Source organism: Podarcis muralis, chromosome 5 (genome assembly GCF_964188315.1).
Source record: "Podarcis muralis chromosome 5, rPodMur119.hap1.1, whole genome shotgun sequence".
Classification (NCBI taxonomy): domain Eukaryota; kingdom Metazoa; phylum Chordata; class Lepidosauria; order Squamata; family Lacertidae; genus Podarcis; species Podarcis muralis.
Window position 1 is genome coordinate 76,729,536 of NC_135659.1, and position 22,861 is coordinate 76,752,396.

A 22,861-nucleotide genomic window follows, 5' to 3' on the forward strand; every position below is an offset into this window, starting at 1 on the left:
GGGAAGCATTAAACGGACCTTAGGTATTATTTTAAAGAGTTGTCTTTACATGGGTGCCGGCACGTTGAGGATGTAAACCTGAAATCTTGCTTTCCAATTGAATGTGTCTTTCTCCTATTTTGTGAGCAACAGGCGCAGACTTCAGTGGAGGAGGGCTTCGGGAACCTTCCCCCGTCCCCTTCTGCACCGGCCAGCTGGAGCAGACTTCAGACGAGTGCTACGGGGACTCGGTGGAATCTTCATGCTTTTCCTCCCCTGGAATCTTAGTCCTTCCCTTCCCCCTCCACAGAAGGGATATGGGCAAACCTGGCAGCACCTTCATGCCCTCTCTCCTCCTCCTCCACAGAAGGAGATGGACAGGTCCGGTGGCAGAAGTGGGCTCGTTTTTTTACCCCTGCACACACAGTGCTTGCTTTTGTGCTTGCGCTGGGCAAGGAAATGTGGGTGTCATAGGCGGATAATCGTGTGCTTTGTGAATCGTGTCCCTTTTATGTTCTTGCGACCTTACTATGTTTGTGTCAGGCATCTTTGAGGAATGCTCGAGTAACAGTGGCAAAGCATTCTGGGGGAGTAGCCATGTTAGTCTAGGGTAGCTGAACCAGCAGACAGTCTTCAGGGCTTATTATATCATTAGATGCATGAAGCAGTGCGTATATATGGGTGTAGTTATTTAGTCCTTTGTTTTTCATTCCTTAAACACTGTATGAGGTGATGGCGTATTATGCAAATATTAGAGGCTTGAGTTTCCAATCTCTCCAATTTTTATTTTAATATTTTAAATATACAAATTTCCATTCTTTTCTGAGGAAAACTAGGACAGCTATTTGATTTAAAACAACAACAACACGTGGCTACTTGCTAGTGCATATAGGGCTGCCTCATATGTGCATGTACATAACTTGATTCCTATATGCTTGGTCCTACCAGCTGAATGGGTGCACTGATTTCACTGGAAAGCTTTTGTATGATGTGGTATGGAAATTCTGTGGATGGCGTTGTATCTGTGATGACCCTCTTGCATATGTAAGATCACATGATGCAGGCATTGAGTAATAAGCTTCCATGTGTGAGCCAGTCCATAGTTAGATGTAAATTTTCATATAGGGCAATGAACTCCTTCTCTGCATGTTAGAGGCTCTTTCAAAATTTGCTTGTTGTGTTAAATTGGATATTGCAAGCCCTTATAATAGATGCATAGAATTTATTCAGGTAATAAGCAATTTTGTGTGTTTGTACAATGCTGAGTGCTTTGTAGGCAAATATTAGTACAGCTGAACTGTTTAAAAAAGTAACTTGTTTAGAGGTCGAAGCAATATATTGATTGAACTGTTTTTCTGCAATTGTGAAATAAATTCTTGTGCGTGTATGTGATATAGAGATGGAGGACTCTCTCGATACAGACATTCAGGATTTGTGATAATGTCAAAGAAACTAGTGAAGTTATTTTAAGTGACTTGTGAAGAATTCAGAAAGGTGCAGCTAGCGCCAGGATTAATTTTTAGGTCATGTATCAAGCATACTTCAAGTATGTGAGCTGTCTGTATTACTTATGAAAATCTAACTATACCCTTTTTTATCCTGGTGATAAGAGCAAGTTTTGCCTTCCTTACTTGAAACTCATGTCTATGCTTTTTCCAACAGTCCTGTTCCAGATTATGTGAAATCAACTGTGGAAACTGTTATGAAAATTCATCAGACAGAAGGTGATGGGGATATACTGGCATTTTTAACTGGCCAGGTAGACACAAAAGAAATGTTTGTCCTGTTGAAATTGTTACTTTGGTATAAGATATGTTCACTTTGTGCTGTGCAATAATTCTGAAAACTTTTTTTTATGCAGAATGTGTGTGAGAGGGAGCAAGGATGTAAAATGACAGTTTCAATAATTCTAGAATTTAGGGTTGCTGCATACACCTGTTTGGGGTTATACTAAACTGTGAAATACCACTGTGGTTCTAATCTGATTTGGGAAGCTTCTAAGTCGCCTGCTTCCACCTGCTTACTATGGTTTTGCTTCATCAGCCATATTTCAGTTCGTTCAATCAGTTGTATTTCGGTACAGCTTGAGCTTCCCACTTACTCCGCCGGGACCATATAACACCGGTCCTGAGAGATCTGCATTGGCTCCCAGTACGTTTCCGAACACAATTCAAAGTGTTGGTGCTGACCTTTAAAGCCCTAAATGGCCTTGGTCCTGTATACCTGAAGGAACGTCTCCACCCCCATCGTTCTACCTGGACATTGAGATCCAGAGCCAAGGGCCTTCTGGCAGTTCCCTCATTGCGAGAAGTTAAGTTACAGGGAACTAGACAGAGGGCCTTCTCGGTAGTGGCACCCGCCCTGTGGAACGCCCTCCCATCAAATGTCAAGGAAATAAGCAGCTATCCTATTTTTAAACGACATCTGAAGGCAGCCTTGTTTAGGGAGGTTTTTACTATTTAATGCTGTATTGTTTCTAACACTTGATTGGGAGCTGCCCAGAGTGGCTGGGGAAACTCAGCCAGATTGGGGGCGGGGTATAAATAATAAATTATTATTATTACTCCGCAAGCTACTCCTATTGTACAACAATACCATGCAAATTTAGCATTCCTTTCTGTTAAGATCCTCAGATGTGGTCCTTTCCATTTGCTTTTCCAGCTCTGGATGTGTCTGAACTGGTGCCTGTGCTCTTTGGCTTTAATTGATCATAGCAGCAACTTGTGAAAGTAGTAATGATGATGTACAGGAGAGAACTACACCAGCATTACGCTTCCTCCTCTACAAACTGTGTCCACGGTTGTAGCACCATGTATATTTCTGTCTCTAACACAGTATGCCTTCCTTGTTGCACAGATACAATGTAGGTTGTAGTGACAGGAGATGCAGTGGTGCACACTTGACTTGGCAAATCACAAGTGTTAAAAATTCCCTGAAATAATTTTGACAATATAGAGGGAATTTGGCCTGTGTGTTTCAGATGTTTGGAAGCTGCAATCTCAAACGGAGATGCCATTAAAACATGTAGATTCTGAAGACTGTCACTTGTACTGCTAGTATGAACTGTTCTATTACCCAGGGAGAAAGAAAATTTATTACAGTACCTCTAAATTAATCAGAACAACTGTATTACCTGTATGGAATAATTATGTGCGAATACCTTTTTGGAGTTCCAGAAATGGAGATAGCATAGCTATTTGGGTCAATTGAAAGGCTGAGCTGTTTCTTACAGCACTTAAACGAAAGTATTTGCAGCTCAGAAGTTCTCTTTCCCTGCTACAGCTTGTAATGTGGAAGGGGGGTTTCCTGGAACTATCCCACTGTGTGGTCCAGCTAACTGCTGAAGCTTGCAGTTCTCATCACAAGAAAATCTTAGTTCAGTCAAGAGAGAGAAAAAGCAGAAATCACTTGTGCATCTTGTCATTTTTTGTTGTATACAAAGCAGACCTCTTGATAGGTTGTGATTCGGAAGTTGGATGTTATGCAGCCTTTAAGCATGAACTGCAAAGTCGGATTCTCATTCTTGTCTGTCTGCTGGAATGGAACGATAAGATGCAGTAATTGGAGGGTTCAGCAGACTTTTCCAGCAGGGGGCCGGTCCACTGTCCCTCAGACCTTGTGGGGGGCCAGTCTAGATTTTGAAAATAATAATAATGAACGATTTCCTATGCCCCACAAATAACCCAGAGATGCATTTTAAATAAAAGCACACATTTTACTCATGTAAAAACACCAGGCAGGCCCCACAAATAACCCAGAGATGCATTTTAAATAAAAGGACAGATTCTACTCATGTAAAAACACGCTGATTCCCAGACCGTCCGTGGGCTGGATTTAGAAGGCGATTGGGCCAGATCCAGCCCCTGAGCCTTAGTTTGCCTACCCATGGAGTATTGGATAAAGATCGCCGGTCATCTGGCACTTGAGAAGAAATTCTAGCAAGACGCTACTGTATTTTGTTTTTTAAATTCTCTAAATCTGCTTCAGTCTCCATGATATGATATAGGAGCTTAAATGCTTAAATGCATTTTGATCTGTTTCTTATATTGATGCTTTTCTAGGAGGAAGTGGAAACAGTTGCATCTATGCTGATAGAACAGGCCCGGGTCCTTGCTCGCACAGGGATGAAAAGACACCTGCGAGTTCTTCCAATGTATGCAGGATTACCTGCTACTGAGCAGATGAAAGTGTTTGAGAGGGTATCTCCCAACGTTAGAAAGGTAAAGTTGCTTCCGTTGTCATAAATGAATAGGGCACTGTGCTTGCGAATTGGTGGCATTGCCCACCATCGATTAATGTTTCGCCACACTGTGTTTGGTAACCGCATGGTAACAATGTGTTTCCCCACGTTGCATTTGGTAACAGATGCTGTAGGGTTTTCTGTAAGTCTCCCTCTTGGGATCAACTTAGAGCAGCCTTTGTCAACCTTGGGCTCCCTGATCTTGTTGGACTACCACTCTCATCATCTCTGACTGCTGCCCCTGCTAGTTATGGATGATGGGGGTTGTAGTCCAATAGCATACGGTGATCCAAGGTTGAGAAGGGCTGACTTAGAGATTAATCATCTCAATGCTTTGCTGCTGTAGTTCATGGTAGCTCATTTACTTCCCTCAAAATGCTGAATGCAAGACTACAACCCCTGCCCTGCAACAATGCCCACCCAGGTTGTTTGTAGTGAATATGTTGCTTTATTTTATCTTATTTAATTATTTGAAGACTTTTTGTTTTTCTTCTCAGCTCCAGAGTACATATCTGCCCTTACACAAATCAACGGCTCTCTTTTTTGCAGCACCTTCAGGGTTTTGTGTGTGTGTGCTTAGTTCTTTTTTTTAATGCAGTTTTTGAAGCAAGCATTATTGCTGCTAGCCTAACCACTCCTAGAAAACTTTTTGAATTAGAGTCCCATTATTGTGATTCTCCCTTTATATCAAACTTTTTTCTGCTTTTATTTTCTTAAACTTAGCTAGTCAGGAATCAGCAAGCATAATAAATCCCAAACAAACTGGCTTTATTTATTCTTTCAGGTGATAGTGGCCACTAATATTGCAGAAACGTCCATCACAATCAATGGAATTTCATTTGTGATTGACTGTGGCTTTGTGAAACTCCGTGCGTATAATCCCAAAACAGCTATTGAATGCCTTGTGGTTGTCCCAGTATCAAAGGCCTCTGCCAATCAGAGAGCAGGTCGTGCAGGCCGGAACCGCTCAGGAAAATGCTACAGACTTTATACAGGTGAAGTGTGTGTAAAACTTAAAGCTTTGCTCTTTTGTTTGTGGCTTGGGTGGCACTGTACTTAAAAATCTTTCGTCTTCTCTTCAGTGGTGTCCCCTGACCCACCAGCTTGCTGTATTTGGGGTGGGGGGTGGGGCACCAGGGATTGCCCAGGTGAGAAGGGATGGGGAAACCCCTTTCCATCAGTTTCCCTCTGTTTACATTTCTCAGAAACATTCACTTTGCAGGCCTGTTTCACCTGATTCAAACCCTTCCACCTCTGATTCTACATGCTTGACATGTTCACTACTCACTTTTGCATTTAGATAAAAATTCTCAGGCACCAGATACTGCAAAATTACCTTCTTCAAACACCTTTTGCCAACATTGTCTTGTTTAGTTAAGTAGTCGTGTTTATCTCAATTCCTTACTAAGCATAATGGTTAACATTAGGAATGTCTCGTGTGTTTTTGTTTTTTCTTAAGTTCTGGAATGTTGTAGAGGTTTTTTGACTTAAAAGATTTGCATTTTAAAACGTGTGCTCTCTTCACAGAGGAAGACTTTGAGAAGTTGCCACAGTCCACCATTCCCGAGATGCAGCGCAGTAACCTGGCACCAGTCATCTTGCAGCTCAAGGCTTTAGGAATTGACAATGTGCTTAGATTTCCTTTCCTCTCGGTAAGTATGGGATTCTTGTTTAATTTTTCCGTGTTCTGTGGTTTGTCAACTTTGTCTACACGGTATAAGCCATTTTACAAGGACTGCAAGGTCTGCTGTCCTGTTGTGTTCACGTGGACCATATGCATATCTTCCTGTTAAATGCCAGATTAAGAAGTGTTCCTTTGCTTTTATGTCCTCTTTTGTTTCTGCCTGTCTCATGGCTATTTTGGAATAAAGGTTCTAAATGCCTGCAGGCTATAAGGAGAGAGGTTAAAAAGAGCTTGTAAGTCTCGAATGTTCTCTGAACATTACTAGTAGGTAGCAGACCATCAGAGGTCAATGGTTCATAGCCTAGTAACTATTGCTCTGACACTCAGGCAGTAGGATAGGGTGGACCTAACACCAAGGTCGAGTGTTTGCCTAAATGCTTCTGAAGAGCCCTGTGTTTGTAGTAAAGAAAGCAAGCACCTCTGGAACCTCCACAGAAAAATAAAAATAAAGCATCCATTTTCAGATGGCTTTCCAATCCAATGCTGCTGTTTTGTTAATTTACACAGTGGAATTTACCCTACCTTTGCTCTGCCTTGCAGCCCCTCTGGTGCAGACAATGTTGGTGTTATTGCCAATAGACTGCTTGGTGGTTGTGGTTTTAAATGTAAACTACTTTGAGATGTTGAATAGCCGAGAAAGTGGTATATAACGATAAATATATAGATCTGTTAACTAGATTTCACAATCTCTTCCCATGTTTAGCTTGTGATTGAACATTATTTGCTGAATGGGGACATCTAGGGGTCTTCATGGCTACCAACATGCTGCAGCATGTAGAATATAGAGTAACCTGGGACTGAATAGCTTTTGGTCACAGCAGCACTGGTCAGGTTCCACATGCCCAGAGCACCCTGTCTTTGAGCAGCACAGCACCCTGGACTTGTTCTGACCAGGAGCCATTGAAATTGCACTGAACAAATATAGTCAGTTCCAACAGAGAGAGTTTTTGGTGATGTAGCATGGAAAGATGTTGCATCAGTCTAGCACAGTTGAGTTGTCCATTGTGCCCTTGTGGGCAGCTTTGGCAGATGATTCACTAAAATTTTATTTCGCTCTGATTCCGTCTCATACAAGTCCAGTGTCTCTTTGATTCCTGATTCTTTTCATCCCAGCCTTCAATACCAGTCTCTGTCCAAAGTATTGGAGCACATGGTTCTAGGTTTTGCAGTGTTCCCCCTGTCATCCCTTCAACACACTCCAGCTGTCATGAGCAATTTAATAAAACATATATATTAAATGTAAGCATACTTGTACTGTTCAAATAATTTCCCCCACTAGCAGATGTTTTAGTTGCAGCTTTCTAAATCTTTGGATTTATTAGATCCTATATATAACTTCCTTTTTCCAGTGCCACCTTACCCTTTGCAGTTCTGGAATATTTAAAGTTTCTGGTTTTGTACTTAATATTTGGACTTCTGTGCTTTATGTGCCTCCACAAGGCAGTTCTGAAACTCTGTTCATGTTAATCGGGGGTCACCAGCTTTTTTTTTAATGTAGTGGGCAACAGTCACAAAATGTGGGCATGGCATAACACAAAACATCTGCCACATCTAAAAGAGCAAAAAAGAAAGAAAAGGGACCACAAAATGGTGCAGCCATTCTTCCTCTTATCAGCTGCCCCATCAATAATGGGTTAAAGGAACCCACATCAGAGAGAAGCTGTTTGTATCTTGCATTGAATAAAATGTAGACATGTTTAAGGGAGCTTGTTTAATTAAAAGATGCTGAGGCATTGTGGACAAGAACTAAGCAGGAAAGCCAAACAGTCTCTTGTGGATTTTTACTGAGATCGTTTATGGGTGCCATGAAAGGTGCTGGCACCTGCAGGCACCGAGTTGAAGACACCTGAGCTAACCATTTGAGCGCAAGGCTCTAGTTTGCTGAGATGTTATCCAGCATGACTGCTAGAGAAATTTGTCTCGAGTAGCTAGCAAAACCAGAGGATTTTGAAGTCTTGATGTTCGCAGCCTGTACAAGGCTGTGAAGCAGTGTTCACCTGCATGGCTCACGACGTTTTTCAGGAAATATCTAGAAAGGTTTTTGACTGGAAATACCTGCAGGCATAAGCGGGACCTGGGTGAGAGATCACATGGGAGCCCTTATCTGTGTCCCTTGAGTTCATTGTAATGTAATAAATGTCCTTACAGTAGGCAGAACAAATGGTATGTATGTGTTTTTCCCCCAGCCTCCACCTGCTCAGTCAATGGTGCAAGCTTTGGAGCTGCTCTATGCATTAGGAGGTAAGGTTCCTCTGCTGATTTCCGTCATATTTTTCAGCTGAATTGTGCACCGTTGCCAGCAATGCTGTTAAGTTCATTAAGGCCCTGCACCTTTAGACTTAACTCCAAAATGTTAAAAGCAAAACTGAACTGTAATAGTAGACTTTTATTAGCATCTCATGAAGAGCATGTCAGGCTTTTGAGATGCTGGGAGATAATGCATTTTCTTTAAACAAGGTGTTGTGGTTTCAAGATAGTCATTTATCTCTACAATCACTGTCTGAGTCGGGTTTCCATGCTCAGATTTTCTGTAGTTGCTTTCACATTGTGTTCCCATAATAATAATTCTGTTTGGTTCGTATGGAGACGCATGTGCAAGGCAAGCCGCTGATGGATTTTCATGGGTGGTTTGCAAGTACAGACATGTGAACAAGCCTTTCTCATTATATAGTCCGTTGGAGTAATTGAGAATTATAATAAGTAAAGCAGTCCTTCAAGGTGTGGGGTTTTCATTAGAACCCTCTCTCTTTCCTATTCTCAGCCTATATGGATATTGACTATGTAGTTTTTATATAAAAGAAGGCACTAACTTATATAGCCAAGTTGGGAGTGATAGCTAGGCCTCTGTCTGCTAATAGTAGCTTTGGCTAGAAGCTCCAGGAGCCCTCTTTGCCCTCTGTGATAATACCTATAATCTGAGGTTGCTATCAGATCTATTTGCAAAGCATGCATAATTAAATCCTACAGTAAAAGAAGTAAGGGTGTGTTATATATGTGCCGCTACAAGATCAGAGACCATGTGAGGCAGCTACCTTGCGGCAGCTGGGAAGATACGGGTCTGGTCAGTAGCTGAATGGGAGCCATCATGGGAATACCGTGCTTACCACCTTTAGCTCCATGGTAGAAGAAGGGTGGGCTTAAATGTAGTAAAATAAAAATGCTTCTGCTTTGCCTCGTGGATGAAGTCAGTACTGCAGTGGTATTCAGGCTGCTGCTTTTGGCTTACTGGTGGAGTTAATAAACAGCAGCTTGTCTATAATCCCATGGAGTGCCCAAGAAACCCATCTTGCATGCTGCAGAATGGCTCGTCTCTGATTCTCCCAGCAGCTCACAGTTTCTGCTTTTTAGGCGCAGGAATAAATTTTAGCTAGAATTTTAGTTCCGCAGAATAGTACATGCAGTATCACAGTACCTCTCTGTGGAGAGAGTCATGCCTATAATTAATTTGTTTTGAAATACTTTATAACCCTGTGTTGAGTCATCAGTATGTATTTGCATTTTATATTGCTGCTCTTTTTCCTGCAGGGCTTGATAAATATTGCCGCCTCACGGAACCTCTTGGAATCAGGATAGCTGAGTTTCCTTTGAACCCCATGTTTGCAAAGATGCTCCTAGAATCAGGTAATGCCAGTGCCATGCAACTGTAAATCAGCTTGTGTATCATTAGTCCAGCTTAATTAATTTGCTTTAAGTCTCCCAGTGACTTCTGTGTTGTGGTACATGGCATGCAAGTGCCATAAATAAATCCACCTCTATTGTGTTTGGTTTTGTTGCCGTAAACTGATTATTTGTTGTTCGAGCTGGATACCATAATGTGAACAAATAAGTCTTTGAATGCCGGATGCAACAGAGAATAGTGAAGAAAGTAGTTTGCATACCTAGGTTTTACATTGAGCTGGAAGCCTTTAATCCACTGCATGGCTCTGGAGATGTAACAGGCAACTCCACAGTAGATGGTATTAGACTGCTGCCAGAATCTTAAGCAATATGGGATTTTAGTTGGATTATCTTCTGTGTGGTTGCTAGTGATGAGCAGACATCCTGCGCTCCCTTCCTCAACTTGATTGAGAACTGAACATGTGTATTAAATAAATGTAGTCCATCAGCAGCTGCTGTTCTGGTATTTGGCCTGCTATCACTATGTTGTTGTTATTATTATTTAATTAAATTTATATACTGCCTTTTATCCGAAGATCACAGGGCTGTTTACAGCATGTTCTAGCCTAGAAAATAGCTGCTTCAACAAGCATTTTGAAATGACATTTAGAGTTTCTGTTCTCCACTACATAGCAGAAACCAAATATTAGGATTGTATCCAGGGATAGCATCCGGCTAGCGAAAGTTTTTCCGTTTGCACAAAGTGAGGCAACACATTTCCACCAATCCCTCGAACCCATTGCGGCCCTCTATGCTATATCTCATACAGTTCCAGGGAGTCACCTAGCCTTTAGGGAAGCTTTTTTTGGTGGGAAGAGGGACTGTATTAAGTTAGAGGGATTGGTGAAGACTGGTTGCCCAGCCCTGCAGAAGCAACTTCTCTTAGATGGAGCCACCACTTTATATAACCCATAGTGTTTCCTGTCATATAGTTCTGTGAAAGCTGCTTTAGCTATTTTTAATCCAGCAAGTGTGAGGAAGATAAAATTTTCTTAATGTGCTTTGTGTTGTCAGTGTAAAAGTAAAGTTCCTTCTCCCCTAAACTCATTTTGCAGGGAATTTTGGTTGCTCACAGGAGATCTTGAGCATTGCAGCCATGATGCAGATCCAGAATATCTTTATGATTCCTCCAAACCAAAAGACACAAGCTGTAAGTGCCATTTCTGAACTCAGCTCTGTTACATTGGTGCTCAGCCACTGGAACTCACTGCCCAGGAAATCTGTTTGCCCTCACTGCTTAACTGGTATTGAAATGCAAACTGAAAAAATGTTGTTCCAGCAGTTCTGTTGCCTTGGCTCTCATTATTTCTGGCTCTTTCAGTTCTGTTGTTTTCATATGATGCTTCTTGCTTTGCATTTTAATTGTGATTGTTATTTAATCTTTGTTGCTGTTAAGCACCTTGGGCATATTTTGCAAGAAGTGGAAAGGTGTAATAGAATATTTTTTTGAGTGAGCTGCTTGCTTTCAGGGTGTGGGGAAAGGAATGAAATACTCATTTCAACTTTTTTTGAGAGGTTGGAAAATGAATGATTCAGTAGCTAAAGAGATTATTCCACTAAAAAAATGTTGGACAGACATACAAATTACGTCTAAGTTGAAAACATTGTATTACATTTATTTGTGCATACCTTCTGGTGGCAAGCGGTGAGCATGAGAAAATTACAGTATGTTTAACTTTTCCCCAAAGATTTATTAGAAATACATAGTAGTTTTAAATACTGGGTATGTGTGCTATTTCCCTTAAAAATGCTTTTAACAAAATAATGTTATTCATAGAAGAAATTGTAAGTACTAAATGCGGAAAGGAATAAGCAGTGAGGGTAGATGCACTGAAAATTGTAAAGGTTGAGGCTTCTGTTCTCAAATTTGTTCACAAATGGAGTCCTATTGATATTGCTGAATGTGGTTTTTTGTCTAAAGGATGTCTGTGGGGTTTTGATGTTGCCACTTTTCCAAAATGTTCCTCCTTTTCAGATCAGAGAACACAGAAAATTTGCTGTGGAGGAAGGCGACCATCTCACTATGCTTAATGCGTATGAAGCCTTTATAAAAGTAAGTAAGCTCAAAAGGAGGTATGAGATTTTTGTCGGCCTTGAATCCAGTTGTTGTGGATGTTAGAAGTTTGGGGACGTCCAACATAGTAATTAACAGGATCAGATGTGTGTTGTGAGCTAAGCAAAGTCAGTTCTGGTTTTGATGTAGGCAGGGAGTTGTACAGAGCCCTAAAGCTCCACTTAGTTTGATCGGAGAATATATTCATCTAAATCGAGCTAGGTTTGTCCTGGGGTGTAACATCACAGCCCCACTGGTATTAGATATTGTCAGAGCTGCCCCTGGTCCCAGCTCACAAAGGACCAACGCCAGTTCCTCTTTATATACAGAAGTCTTTATTGAAGTTCATTATTGGTTTGACAGCCGTGGCGCGCAGCCCTACGTCTGAAACCCTAGACCGTCGAAGCTCCGTCTGAGTCTCCTCCCCCCAGACACCAGTTTAAGATCCTAGCCCTGCTCCACCTCTTTCTCTGCTCCCTCTTCCTCTGGGTCCGCCTGTCCGCCGGGGTTTTCCCCTTTCTAGACTCTTCTGATGCTGACTCCCCCGAGTCTTCCCCCTCCCTCCGGCGGGCTTTAGGACCTGGTTCCCAATCCGGGCTTTCTGCTGTCCCGCGCGCCTGTACATTTGAACTTGGCGCGCGCGCCCAGCCTGCCACCTTCCTTCTGACCGTTATACTGCTCCTGTCGCTGCTTGCCGGAGGAGACGCTGACTCTGACCTATGGGACTCTTCCCCCCCACTACGCTCCGGTGGGGAAGCTGGCCCTGATTTCCAGCTACTGCTTTGGGAGTCTCCGCTGGCCCCCTGCTTCTGGTGTGTCCCCCCTGGGACCCCCCTTGCCCTGGCCATCGGCGCCCCCTTCTGGGAATCTTCTGATTCACTGGAGAGGCTCATGGAATCTCTCGGGTCACTGTCATTCTGCCCTCCGCTGCCCTCAGATTCTTCCCCTTCGCTCTCCATTTCCTCTCTCCCCTGCGCTTCTGCTCCTGAGCCCCTGACAGATATATTTAAAGTATTAGAGTACATTACCAAAAGCTCCATTCATCCATTCTTTGAATTCAGAGATCCACAGCATGCCCTGCATATTATGACAATACATTCTGAAGTAAATTTTGCAGTGAAGACTAGGAACGTGTGTGTATGTTGTGATATTTAAAACAAATGCTGAGGCTCTCAAGTTTCACACAGACCATGTCCTCTGCCAACCCATGACCTTGTAGAATATTTGTTTACCATCATGTTTACTTACACTTGGAGTGTAAAATAATAATAATAATGCTTTGACTGCAGAACTCCCTCATCTATAATGGCTTTGTCAACTAAAATTTAGATTCAGAATGAAAAGAAATTTGATAGTGGCACACATAATTCCTCACAACATTAGAACCTGGGGTCATCCAATGAAACTGAATATTAGTTAACTTTTGTCTGTCCTGAATCTTCTATGTCCACACAGAACATATTTAAACTCCGGAATTTGCTACCACCAGATATGGTAATGGCCACTAAATTAGATGACTTTAAATGCTGTTAAGAAAAATTCACAGAGGACAAGGCTCTCAATGGCTACTAGCCATTATGATGGTGCTGCCTCTGATATTGGAGGCAGTTTGCTCCTGAACACCAGTTGTTGCAGACCATAAGTGGGAAAAGTTCTTTTCAGCTCCTATTTCTGGCCTTCCCATAGGCATCTTGTTGGTCACAGTGAGAATAACCTACTGGCCTAGATGTGTCTTTTATTCAGCCAGGCTCTTCTTAACATTCCTAACATGAGATTCTCCCAGGATCAACTGATGTGTTTGAACTGCTGGAGTAGCTAAGTACCAGAGTCTCCTTTCCAGATTCCGGACTTCAGCATGACCTGTTCTTGCCTGGAGAGTTGTAGGATTTTAGACCGACCTGTTGGAAACTGAATTTTGGCTGGTGCTTGCATCCACATTCCCATAATATTAGGAAAAGAAACCTAGAGATAAAGTCAGAGCTAACACCTTTATAAAGCAAGCTTTATAAGGTCGTTCAGCTGTTCCTTTTTCTTTGCAGCACAACAAGAGTTCCCAGTGGTGTCAAGATCACTTTCTGAATTATAAAGGCCTTGTCCGAGCCACAACTGTGAGAGAGCAGCTGAAAAAACTTCTTGTCAAGTTCAAAGTACCAAAAAAGTCCAGTGAAGGTACAACCAAGAGAGAAGAGATCTTAGCAATTTCTTATTTATTGCATATACTCTGTTTAGTACAAAAAAACACCAGAATTGCCAACTGTAAGCTGCATGGGAGCTTCACAACATTTGTAGCATTGGTTTCTTTCCATTGTGCGTTAATCCAGTGGTGGCTGTCTGCTGATGGAAGAGAATCCATAAACAGAATGTGGCAATTTGTGGTGGTCTCCCAATCTTCCTGTAGCCCATGCCCACTCTAAATCTGCTCCAGACAGTTGAGGTACCTTACAGAGCAGATTTAGTGTGTCATAAGGGACTGCAGTAATGGGTAGGGGTGCCAACAAAAATTACCGCCTCCTGTTTTGCTGAATGAAAGCCTTCCATCAGTGGACAGTCACCGTTGGATTCCACTCTTGCTTTTTCTAGCATGATCTTTTTTATCCATTTGCTTCAGTGATGTATATTGTGTTTTTACTACTGTAAAAACTTTCTAATGTACTAAGTGTAGAGCACCTCTTCCTCACTTTTACATTCATTTCAGTCTTAGTATAACAAGCTAGAATATTTATTTAAACTCATGGGTTCTGGAAACTGGAATAGACTTTATTATCTTGCAGACAGCCCTTTTGGCATCTGAGACTTCCCTCTTTCCTGCAAAGTCTATTTACGTTTGACTAGATTATATGTTGCATGGGGGTGGGGTGGGGAGCCAGGCAACAGTATAGTGTATTGTGGAAACAGAAGTGAACACACCTAACCAGAAAAATTGCTTATGTACCTTAAGCAGGAAGGTGCTTATTAAAGAGAACACAATAATCAGAAGCATGCTCGGCATAAGTTAAACGTGTGCATACCTTGGTTCCAGGTGATTGTAAACATAAAGGTCATACATGATAAATGTAATCACAGGGATATTGTTATTAAGATTTATTCTTCACCCTTCAATTAAGTTATCAGGATAGCTAACAAAAACCCAGTTCTGTAGTACAATACAATAAAATGTAACCCGCCATAGTACTTGAAGTTCAGTGTATTTTAAAACTACTGAAATTGTAGGTGATATTCAACTAAGTTTTACTCAGAGGAAACTCATTGAAATTAATTAATATGACTTAGTGTGCTCTGAGTAAAACTTACTTGCATACCACCCTATGTATGTAAAAACAAAAGCCCCCGAAAGATGTCTGGAAGAATGCTTTCCTCCTCCTCTTTTTGTTAAACAGTTGTCACAGTAAGGAAAAGCTTAGGGCAGACGCATGCAGTGATTTTTGTTGTTTTAATGGAAAGCAGATGTCGATTTCTGCAGATGAATTGTGTGTGTGTGTGTGTGTGTGTGTGTGTGCACGCGCACACGCACGCACACTCATAAGAAGGGATGGGAGCTTAGCCACTTTTCATCTGGCTCTACGCCCTCCCCTCCCTCAGCTCCTTTTTCACCTAGGTAGAAAAGGATATGTGCCTGTATCATTTCCCTTTGCAAGTGGAAGAGCAGCTGGGGGGAGGGAGTGGCGTTGAACAGAAAACCAGCAGTAGAGAAAGGTTAAGAATTCCCTCCCATTCTATTCTCAAAATGTCAGACTCCTACAGCTGGTTTTTGTTTAAACTTTTTTAAAAAACAAAAAACCAGACAACGTGTTACATGTGTTTGCCATGTAAAATTTAGTTTGGTCCTTCCAAAAGATGTCAGAGATCTGTCACATCTCAGAAAGTGATTTCCACAGATAAATGATCAGCTCCACCTATTTTATCTGGTTGTGATAACAATTCAATCATCTATTGAGCTTCAAAAGAGATAAAACAGCTATGTGATGCTTAACATCCCAAATAATGAGTACTACATTAAGTGAGATTTTTGAAATTCCTCCAGCGTTCCACTTTCCCCCCTGCTCGTTTGCGATCATTTGACTAGGCAGTTAATTTGCTCTTGACCATTGGCCACACTGGCTGAAGTTGATGTGAGTTGTAGTCCAAAACATTTGAAGCACACAATGTTGGAGAAAGCTGGTCTTATCTGATGAACTTTGTGGAATGACTGGTCCATTTCCTTCTTTTAGGAGATCCAGACCCTGTTCTAAGGTGTATAGTTTCTGGATTCTTTGCTAACGCAGCCAGATTTCACTCTACCGGAGCATACAGGTAAATGTGAGGTTTGTTGTGATAAACATCCCAAAATGAATAAAAACACTGCCCTGGCTTTACTAGTGATAATTACTGTAGTTCAGGACTCTGAGAGTAAGGGGAAGATGGAAGGGAACATAGTGGGGCCATACAGATCAGAATTGTCTTTAAATCCTTAACAAAGGGCTCATTGGAAAGCCAGTAGCCATAAAAAAATAATGCTTTCTTGTCAGTACCATCAACTGGTAATACGTCAGGTTGAAACAAATTGGCATTTTGTCTCCTGGCTTAGTTGAGCTTCAACAGCTTAGAAGAGGCTGGAAAAAACTTGAAGCAGTCCAATAAGTGGACTGAGCAATATTTCAGACGAATAAGAGGCACCAATAAATAAACAAGTTTTCAGCATCCTTTGATAGTTTTGCTTATCTATGATCAGGCTTATAATTGAGGGGGGAAAGGTGTATTTTTAGGCACAGTCCCATTGCTGCGTAATGAATAAATATTGTAAGTCTAAAATAATTTTTCTTCTTTCAAGGACTATTCGCGACGACCATGAACTTTATATACACCCCACCTCAGTGCTGTATGCAGAGAAGCCTCCTCGTTGGTACGTTGAAAAGGTTTTCATTAGTGTGCTGGTTAAGTTTGACATTCTACATCGTTGAGAGTTGCTTCTTTCACAGAACACAGCCCATCTGGTAGATTGTGGCTTCAGAATACGTGCTGTACTCTTCATTCCACACTACACTTACATCAAGAAAAAGCGATAAAGGTAGATGGAGCACTACCAGCAACAAGTTGTAGAAGTTGTTGCATGACTGGGAAGCCAAGTAGCTGGTTTCTCCCTCCCAAACCGCAGGATCAAGAAGCTTTTGATCTGAGAGGATGTAAACATTTGCTTCCATGAGAGTGGGGAGGTTTGTAATGCCTTTACGAAGGCATGCATGTGAAATTCAGCATATATTATGCATATCCTCCAATTTTGAAGGATGAGGCAATGAGCAATAACTGGTAGTGCTGCCTTTTGTTTTGATTGCAGTACAAAAACGTACACTTGCATTAGATGGTTTCCCAACCATTGGGAATGACATTCCAGGCTGGCTAGTAACCCAGTCCACATCAAGTCATAAGGAGTAGGTAGGCAACATAGAGAGGGATCTTTTATATAGGGAATTCAGGTGGGAACATGCATAAAGATAGTGGGTGGTATTCATATTTTATACATAGTGAATCCATTGAAATTAATGGACATGGCTAAGTCAGGTCTGTTCTTGGTGAAACTTAGTTGAATACCACCCAGTGACTTTTGAATTAAGGCTTGGTGTCTAGATGTTGAAACATTTCCAATGCAATATTAAGTGCAATATTATCCAAATGTTCTCTTAGTGGATGTGCCTTTTCTTGCTATATTTTTAGGGTTGTCTACAATGAAGTCATGCAGACCTCCAAGTATTACATGCGAGACGTTACAGCAATTGAATCTGCTTGGCTATTGGAACTGGCCCCTCACTTTTACCAGCAAGGAACGGTACGGACTCGGCATAGCCTCCAAACGGTACCATTGCCGTATTGGCAGCTCTTGTTATTCTATGCTTTTACCTGTGCTTGCAAAATGGGTTTGCATAAGTATATCCCCTCTCCCCACTACCCCAACTTTTGCTTGTATTTATTTAATTGTTTGACAGTTACTACTAATTAATAAAACTGTGTTCCAGATAAAGATTATATCACAGTATTATGCTGATAAATTAACTTAAAATCACAGTATTTCTTCTAGCAGTGCCTCATGGGATAAGTAGTCCAAGTTGTAGTGTAGCTGTTGCCGAAAGCTCCGACCAGTTTGTGCACTACAACTATTGCAATACAGTGTCTCCAACTGGTCTGGAAGAGTTTGATGATCAATTGTATCAAAGGCTTCTAGAGGTCTAGCAGTGCTCCCTCAGTTGAGTTCTTGGTACAAATAATTCACCAGAGCAGTTTATGTTCAGAACAGTGGCCTGAAAGCTAAGTGATAATGGATCTAGAAAAATCAGTTTCACACGAATATCTGCTGCTTGCATTTTCAATGTTATACGGCACTACAGTAACCATATGCAACCCAGTACACAAAACCTGTATGCTTGGGCAGTGTGTGAACCCATCCTGAAATTATTGATATTGTCTGCTTTGTGTCCTGTAATGCATTCAAATCGGTTGTGCTGCAGAACTTTTTTATGTAACTTTTTTTTATAAAAAAGTTCTGGAAGTGGTTTTGGCCACTTAGCAAAAGTGTTTCAGGTATGGTTTGAGAAGGAAATGAGCCAACACCACCATTATATTAAATCTTCTAGGAATCCGGTATCTGTAATTAAGTGAGTTGATAGCACTAAAATATTCCAATATTGTGCCTCCCTGTGTCACATATAAAGTGGTGCCTTTAACTACACAGCAGTTATGCAAATCATTATTCCATTACTTAATCAAAAGTAACTGGCAATTGCTATAGTAATTGCTCATAATTATCATAGCTTCATATTATATGACTCCATAGGCATGTTGTACCTCCTTCTATGACTAGAAATTCTGGCAGAGACTTCTCAGTGAAAAGGCTGGCACAATTTAAAAATAATATCAGTTATGTGTGATTGGTCAGAATTACACAAATATACGGAAATTTGCTAAATTGAGAATTTGTTCAGTGTTAGTTATATACAGAGTAGATTCATTTAAGTTAATGGAAATGGTTAACCTAAGTCCGTTGTTTTCACTGTGTCTACTCTAAATATCACTTGATTGATGCAACCCAGGGTTTTAGGAGATGGGGGCAATCTATTTTTGACTGCTTTTGTCCTGATTGGAAAATAATAGTCGTATCAGCAGGAAGACTTCATCTTCTTCTTTTAAAAATGCTTCCATCTTTGGACATAATGCAGTCAACAGAAGAAACTAGGAGGCTGTTCTACAATGCAGGAACTAAGGATATCTGGCTCTGTGAACCATTTGATGCAAAGTCTCTAAATTGTGAGACTTAGTGGCATCTCCAGATACGAGAGCTCAGGTAGAAATCGTTGCATGGAGGTGTTCCCTAAGGTATCCTGAGTTCCTACCATATTGGGATGCAGCTTCCTATTTTGAAGCTTGAAAAGTAGAAATGTGAGTAACTCACATACCTACTTTTTACCACTTCTAAGAATGCGCAAAGTGACTTTAAAATAGTCGTTATCTGTTACCTGGAGCAATGTTGTTGGTGCCACATTGTTGTATCCCACGCCACCCTGGCAGTATAAGGGTCCCCCCCCCCGAAGTGATTTGGGCACAATTTCAAGGCAGTTATTGCTACCATGTTGTGTAAATGCACTCAGATCTGTGTAACAGGCGTGATCCAGCATTTTATACCTTGTGGAGTAATGTTGGAGCAACCATAAGATGGCAGAAGCCACATTTCTCCATGTAAAATTCAAAGTAACCCTAAGGCGTACCTGCTAGTGCTACATGCTGGAGGTTGGGTAATAGTATGGTTCTGGAGACAAAGAGAGAAGAGAAGGAATAAGACAGGCATAGGTAAACTCGGCCCTCCAGATGTTTTGGGACTACAATTCCCGTCATCTCTGACTACTGGTCCTGTTAGCTAGGGATGATGGGAGTTGTAGTCCCAAAACATCTGGAGGGCCGAGTTTGCCTATACCTCGAATAAAAGAACTCCTGTAAATAGCTTGATCCCACACCACAAGCATGCACTGGTAGGCAGAAACCTTTTTCTTGGAAAGACTGGTTGGGTGCCTCTGTAATGCTAGAGTTGCTGTTGGTGTGATAACCTATTGTCTTTGCAATAAATAAAGGCATTACCCTGACAGCATTAATACTGTTATGGTAGATAACAATATAGCAGGTGTTTTCCTTAAGACAAGTTATTACAAAACTCAGCAATGTTGCAGGTGTGCAGGGGTGTTTTTGTTTAAGCACCAGGCAGTGAAGTCGTCTATGGCTTTTTAAATAGCACTGATTCCTATACTAGCAATGCTGGCGGGCTTGATGCGTTTTCTAGGCTATTGCAAAATGACATTTTAGTTGGCGTAGAGTTTGTTGCTAACATGGAGACTGACGTAATTTGGAATAGAAAAGTATATCGCTTGGAGCATTTATGAATTTTACGAAAAACAAAAACGATGCTTTCATTTTGTTGCAGCACCTTTCCCTGAAAGCCAAAAGAACTAAAGTGGATGATCACTGACTCGCCGCAGCTGTGGAACTTTTCAGCGCGAGACGCAGAACCTGCCGCCAATTTGAAACTGTGCTACTGTCCATCCAACAATTAGTTGATTAGCAACCTGACCCCACATCAACTATAACTGTTGAAATGCCTGCCTGCCAGGATCCTGTAGGGATTTTTGCATGACCAATACATTGTAACACTTAAGTAGAGCTTGCATTGTGGATATTTTTTTATCCTACAGTCTTAAATGTGATGACCGCTCCTGTTCCCCAGGGCAATTTTGCTCCTTTTAAACTAGGTAGTTTGAAACTAACAATACAAAAGAAGACATAACAAAATTGTAGGGAATTTCGCAATATGTGGATAGCAACACTTGAACCCCTTGGGGAGGAAGGGGGAGGGTGGGTGGGTGGGGAATGACACCCTCAGAATGAGGAGGTGGCGCTCAGGATCCTTTAGACCACTGTGAAAGCTGTTGGTCATCCTAGACCTGCCTGCAAATTGTAGGCAGATTTGGGACCACAAGCAAAGCCTTGAAATACCTTAATGGGTTGCAATGAAAACCTTGAAACTGTGATTGTGCCTAACTGCTGTGATTTTCCTTTTTTTGCTGTCAAGCAATAGGTTTCTAATACTTTATTGACTTTCCCTTCTTTTCTCCTTCACATTTTTTTTCATGACTTGCTTTCAAGCCGAACCTGTTTCCATAAACATGATGTGTTAACGTGCACCAAAGTTTCCCACCCACCCCAAAGTTTAAGCTCTTTTAGAGAGGAGTTTAATTGGGCAGGATGTACATTACGTTCGCAAGCAAGGTTGGATGCAAGTTGCTTGCCTTTTTGTTTCAGAATGAGAAATAACTTGAGGGGCCGCCTCTTGCAGAAATAATCTGGTTGTATTACTAACTTTTTTTTGATCCTGTGGATGTTGAAAAACTGCCGTGCTGGATCCGTGGTCTTGCAAATCTTGCTTTGGAGTGAGAGTCCTGATTGCCACCACCAATTGGCAATTATATATTTTACAAAAGTATAAACCTCTTTGCAGCCTGGAAGCCATCTAGGTAACATATAACATGATAAATGGGATGGTGGAAGGGGGAACCTGCAGGAAAAAAGTGTTGACTGCACACCAGTGAGGAGTGCCATCATTAGATAGACACAGGAGGACCATCTTGAGAGGAAGTCCTCTTTTGTTCTCCAGACTGCGGAGGAGGAAGTTGAAGAGGTGCCTTTCACCAGGAAGTCGGACAGAGGTAGGGCCACTTAGACCTCCACTGAGTCTCGAAGATACTTCCTGTTATTTCCAGACAAAAAACCCACACCATTCCTTATTCTGCTTCTGATGTCACTACAGTATAAGATTGAAAGATGATCTATGAGGAGAAGTTGGGTCTTCTCATCTCCTTATGCTTCTTAATCCCTTTCCTTGAGTGCAAATTTTCCTGAATAGAGGTAGTATCTGATTAGAATGAGTGCAATAAGTTTTAAGTTCCCAGCTTGCAATTTGTAGAACTGACCCGTTTTCAGGAAAAGTTCCTGTTGCCGAGTGAGCTAGTGAAATCTATCTGATGGCGCTGCCTTTAGGTCAGTGAACGCCATTGTGCTTCCATGAACCTTGGAAAAAAACAGCGTATAGGATACATGGTGAACTTAGCAGCTGTTATGACTACCTTCCTCAAGGGTGAAGCGTGGTCTTTGTAGCATGCACTGGTTAAACTGCAGTTGCTGCCTTTCCACACAAAAACCTTTTGTTGCATCAGCAATATAGTTTCAGATAAGTAAATATTTATTTTTACAAAACATTTAATTTACAGTGATGTGGTTTCAATGTGTGGGTTTGGTTTTAGAACATTAGATTGTTATTGTTGTTATTGTTGTTTTTTGAATACCTTGTTCCTTCGCCTCTTTTTAAAACATATGTAAATGACAGCATTTTATTTTTTTTTACACAGAATAAGGGTCTTCCTTGCCCTGGATGTGCATTCAGAGCCACTTTTTCAGACCTTCCCTCCCATTCTGCTCCCCACAAACCTGCAAAGAAGCTTGTTCTGTCAGAATGTGGTCCACTCAGTGTCTTTGTGCTGTATATATTAGCTTAACAAAATTTCATTCCCACCCCTGGAATTCTGATGCAACTGGGTTTGTCCCTCTCTTTCTCTCTCTCTGTATGTGAACTCTGTAGAGCCGGGGTTGTCTTTTTATTTTTATGTACTGTGTGGTGTCCAGAATATTGTTGACGCTCCGTTATGGGCATCTGAACTTGTACCTAAAAGCTGTTTTCCCTTTCAAGGAGCTTACAAAGACCCGGATACAAAGTGTGTAAATTTCCATGTTGCTTTGTCCTCTGGTATCATACTTTATAGAGAAAAAATAAATAAAGCTGTGGAATTAAGAACTATTGGATTGTTGTGCCTATTCATGTTTACTAAGTTGTGGAACCTCTTAAGTTAATTATCTGCATCACTTATTAGGACTTTGTTTTATTATGGACCAGTGGGAAGCTGTTTTGGAGAATGAATTTGTTGTAAATACATCCACTGGCATCGTCATGTATACTCTGCAACTTAATCAAAATCATCTCTCAAGAAAAGCTGTGAAGTAAATACATTTATTTATGAGACTTACTTATTAAACTACTTTAACTTTGCCATTGTGTTGCCCCCCTACCCCTACATACAGCTGTAATTACTTTAAAAACAAATAATAAACCACACACACACACACACACACACACAGGCTCTACAAGCAAAAACAAACATATAATTACCAACAGTTCAACAGCCAC

The 22,861-nt window shown here is 41.3% G+C and overlaps 1 protein-coding gene across 4 annotated transcripts in view; it reads left to right on the forward strand.

Moving 5' to 3' along the window:
• The window catches only part of DHX35 (DEAH-box helicase 35), a 44,089-nt gene extending 21,615 nt beyond the window's left edge, over positions 1-22,474 (forward strand). For 2 of the 4 annotated variants that reach the window (XM_077929252.1, XM_028734995.2), the window contains exons 10-22: positions 1,642-1,738; positions 4,041-4,199; positions 5,004-5,214; positions 5,747-5,871; positions 8,090-8,144; positions 9,429-9,524; positions 10,616-10,710; positions 11,536-11,613; positions 13,653-13,782; positions 15,822-15,903; positions 16,421-16,492; positions 17,302-17,413; positions 20,051-22,474. In XM_077929252.1, coding sequence (XP_077785378.1) covers positions 1,642-1,738; positions 4,041-4,199; positions 5,004-5,214; positions 5,747-5,871; positions 8,090-8,144; positions 9,429-9,524; positions 10,616-10,710; positions 11,536-11,613; positions 13,653-13,782; positions 15,822-15,903; positions 16,421-16,492; positions 17,302-17,413; positions 20,051-20,095 — 1,357 coding nt within the window. In that variant the 3' untranslated portion in view covers positions 20,096-22,474. Of the gene's footprint in view, positions 1-132; positions 361-1,641; positions 1,739-4,040; positions 4,200-5,003; positions 5,215-5,746; positions 5,872-8,089; positions 8,145-9,428; positions 9,525-10,615; positions 10,711-11,535; positions 11,614-13,652; positions 13,783-15,821; positions 15,904-16,420; positions 16,493-17,301; positions 17,441-20,050 lie in introns of all 4 variants that reach the window. The other 2 variants (XM_077929251.1, XM_077929253.1) reach the window with 2 other exon arrangements.
• The last annotated feature ends 387 nt before the right edge of the window (positions 22,475-22,861 follow it).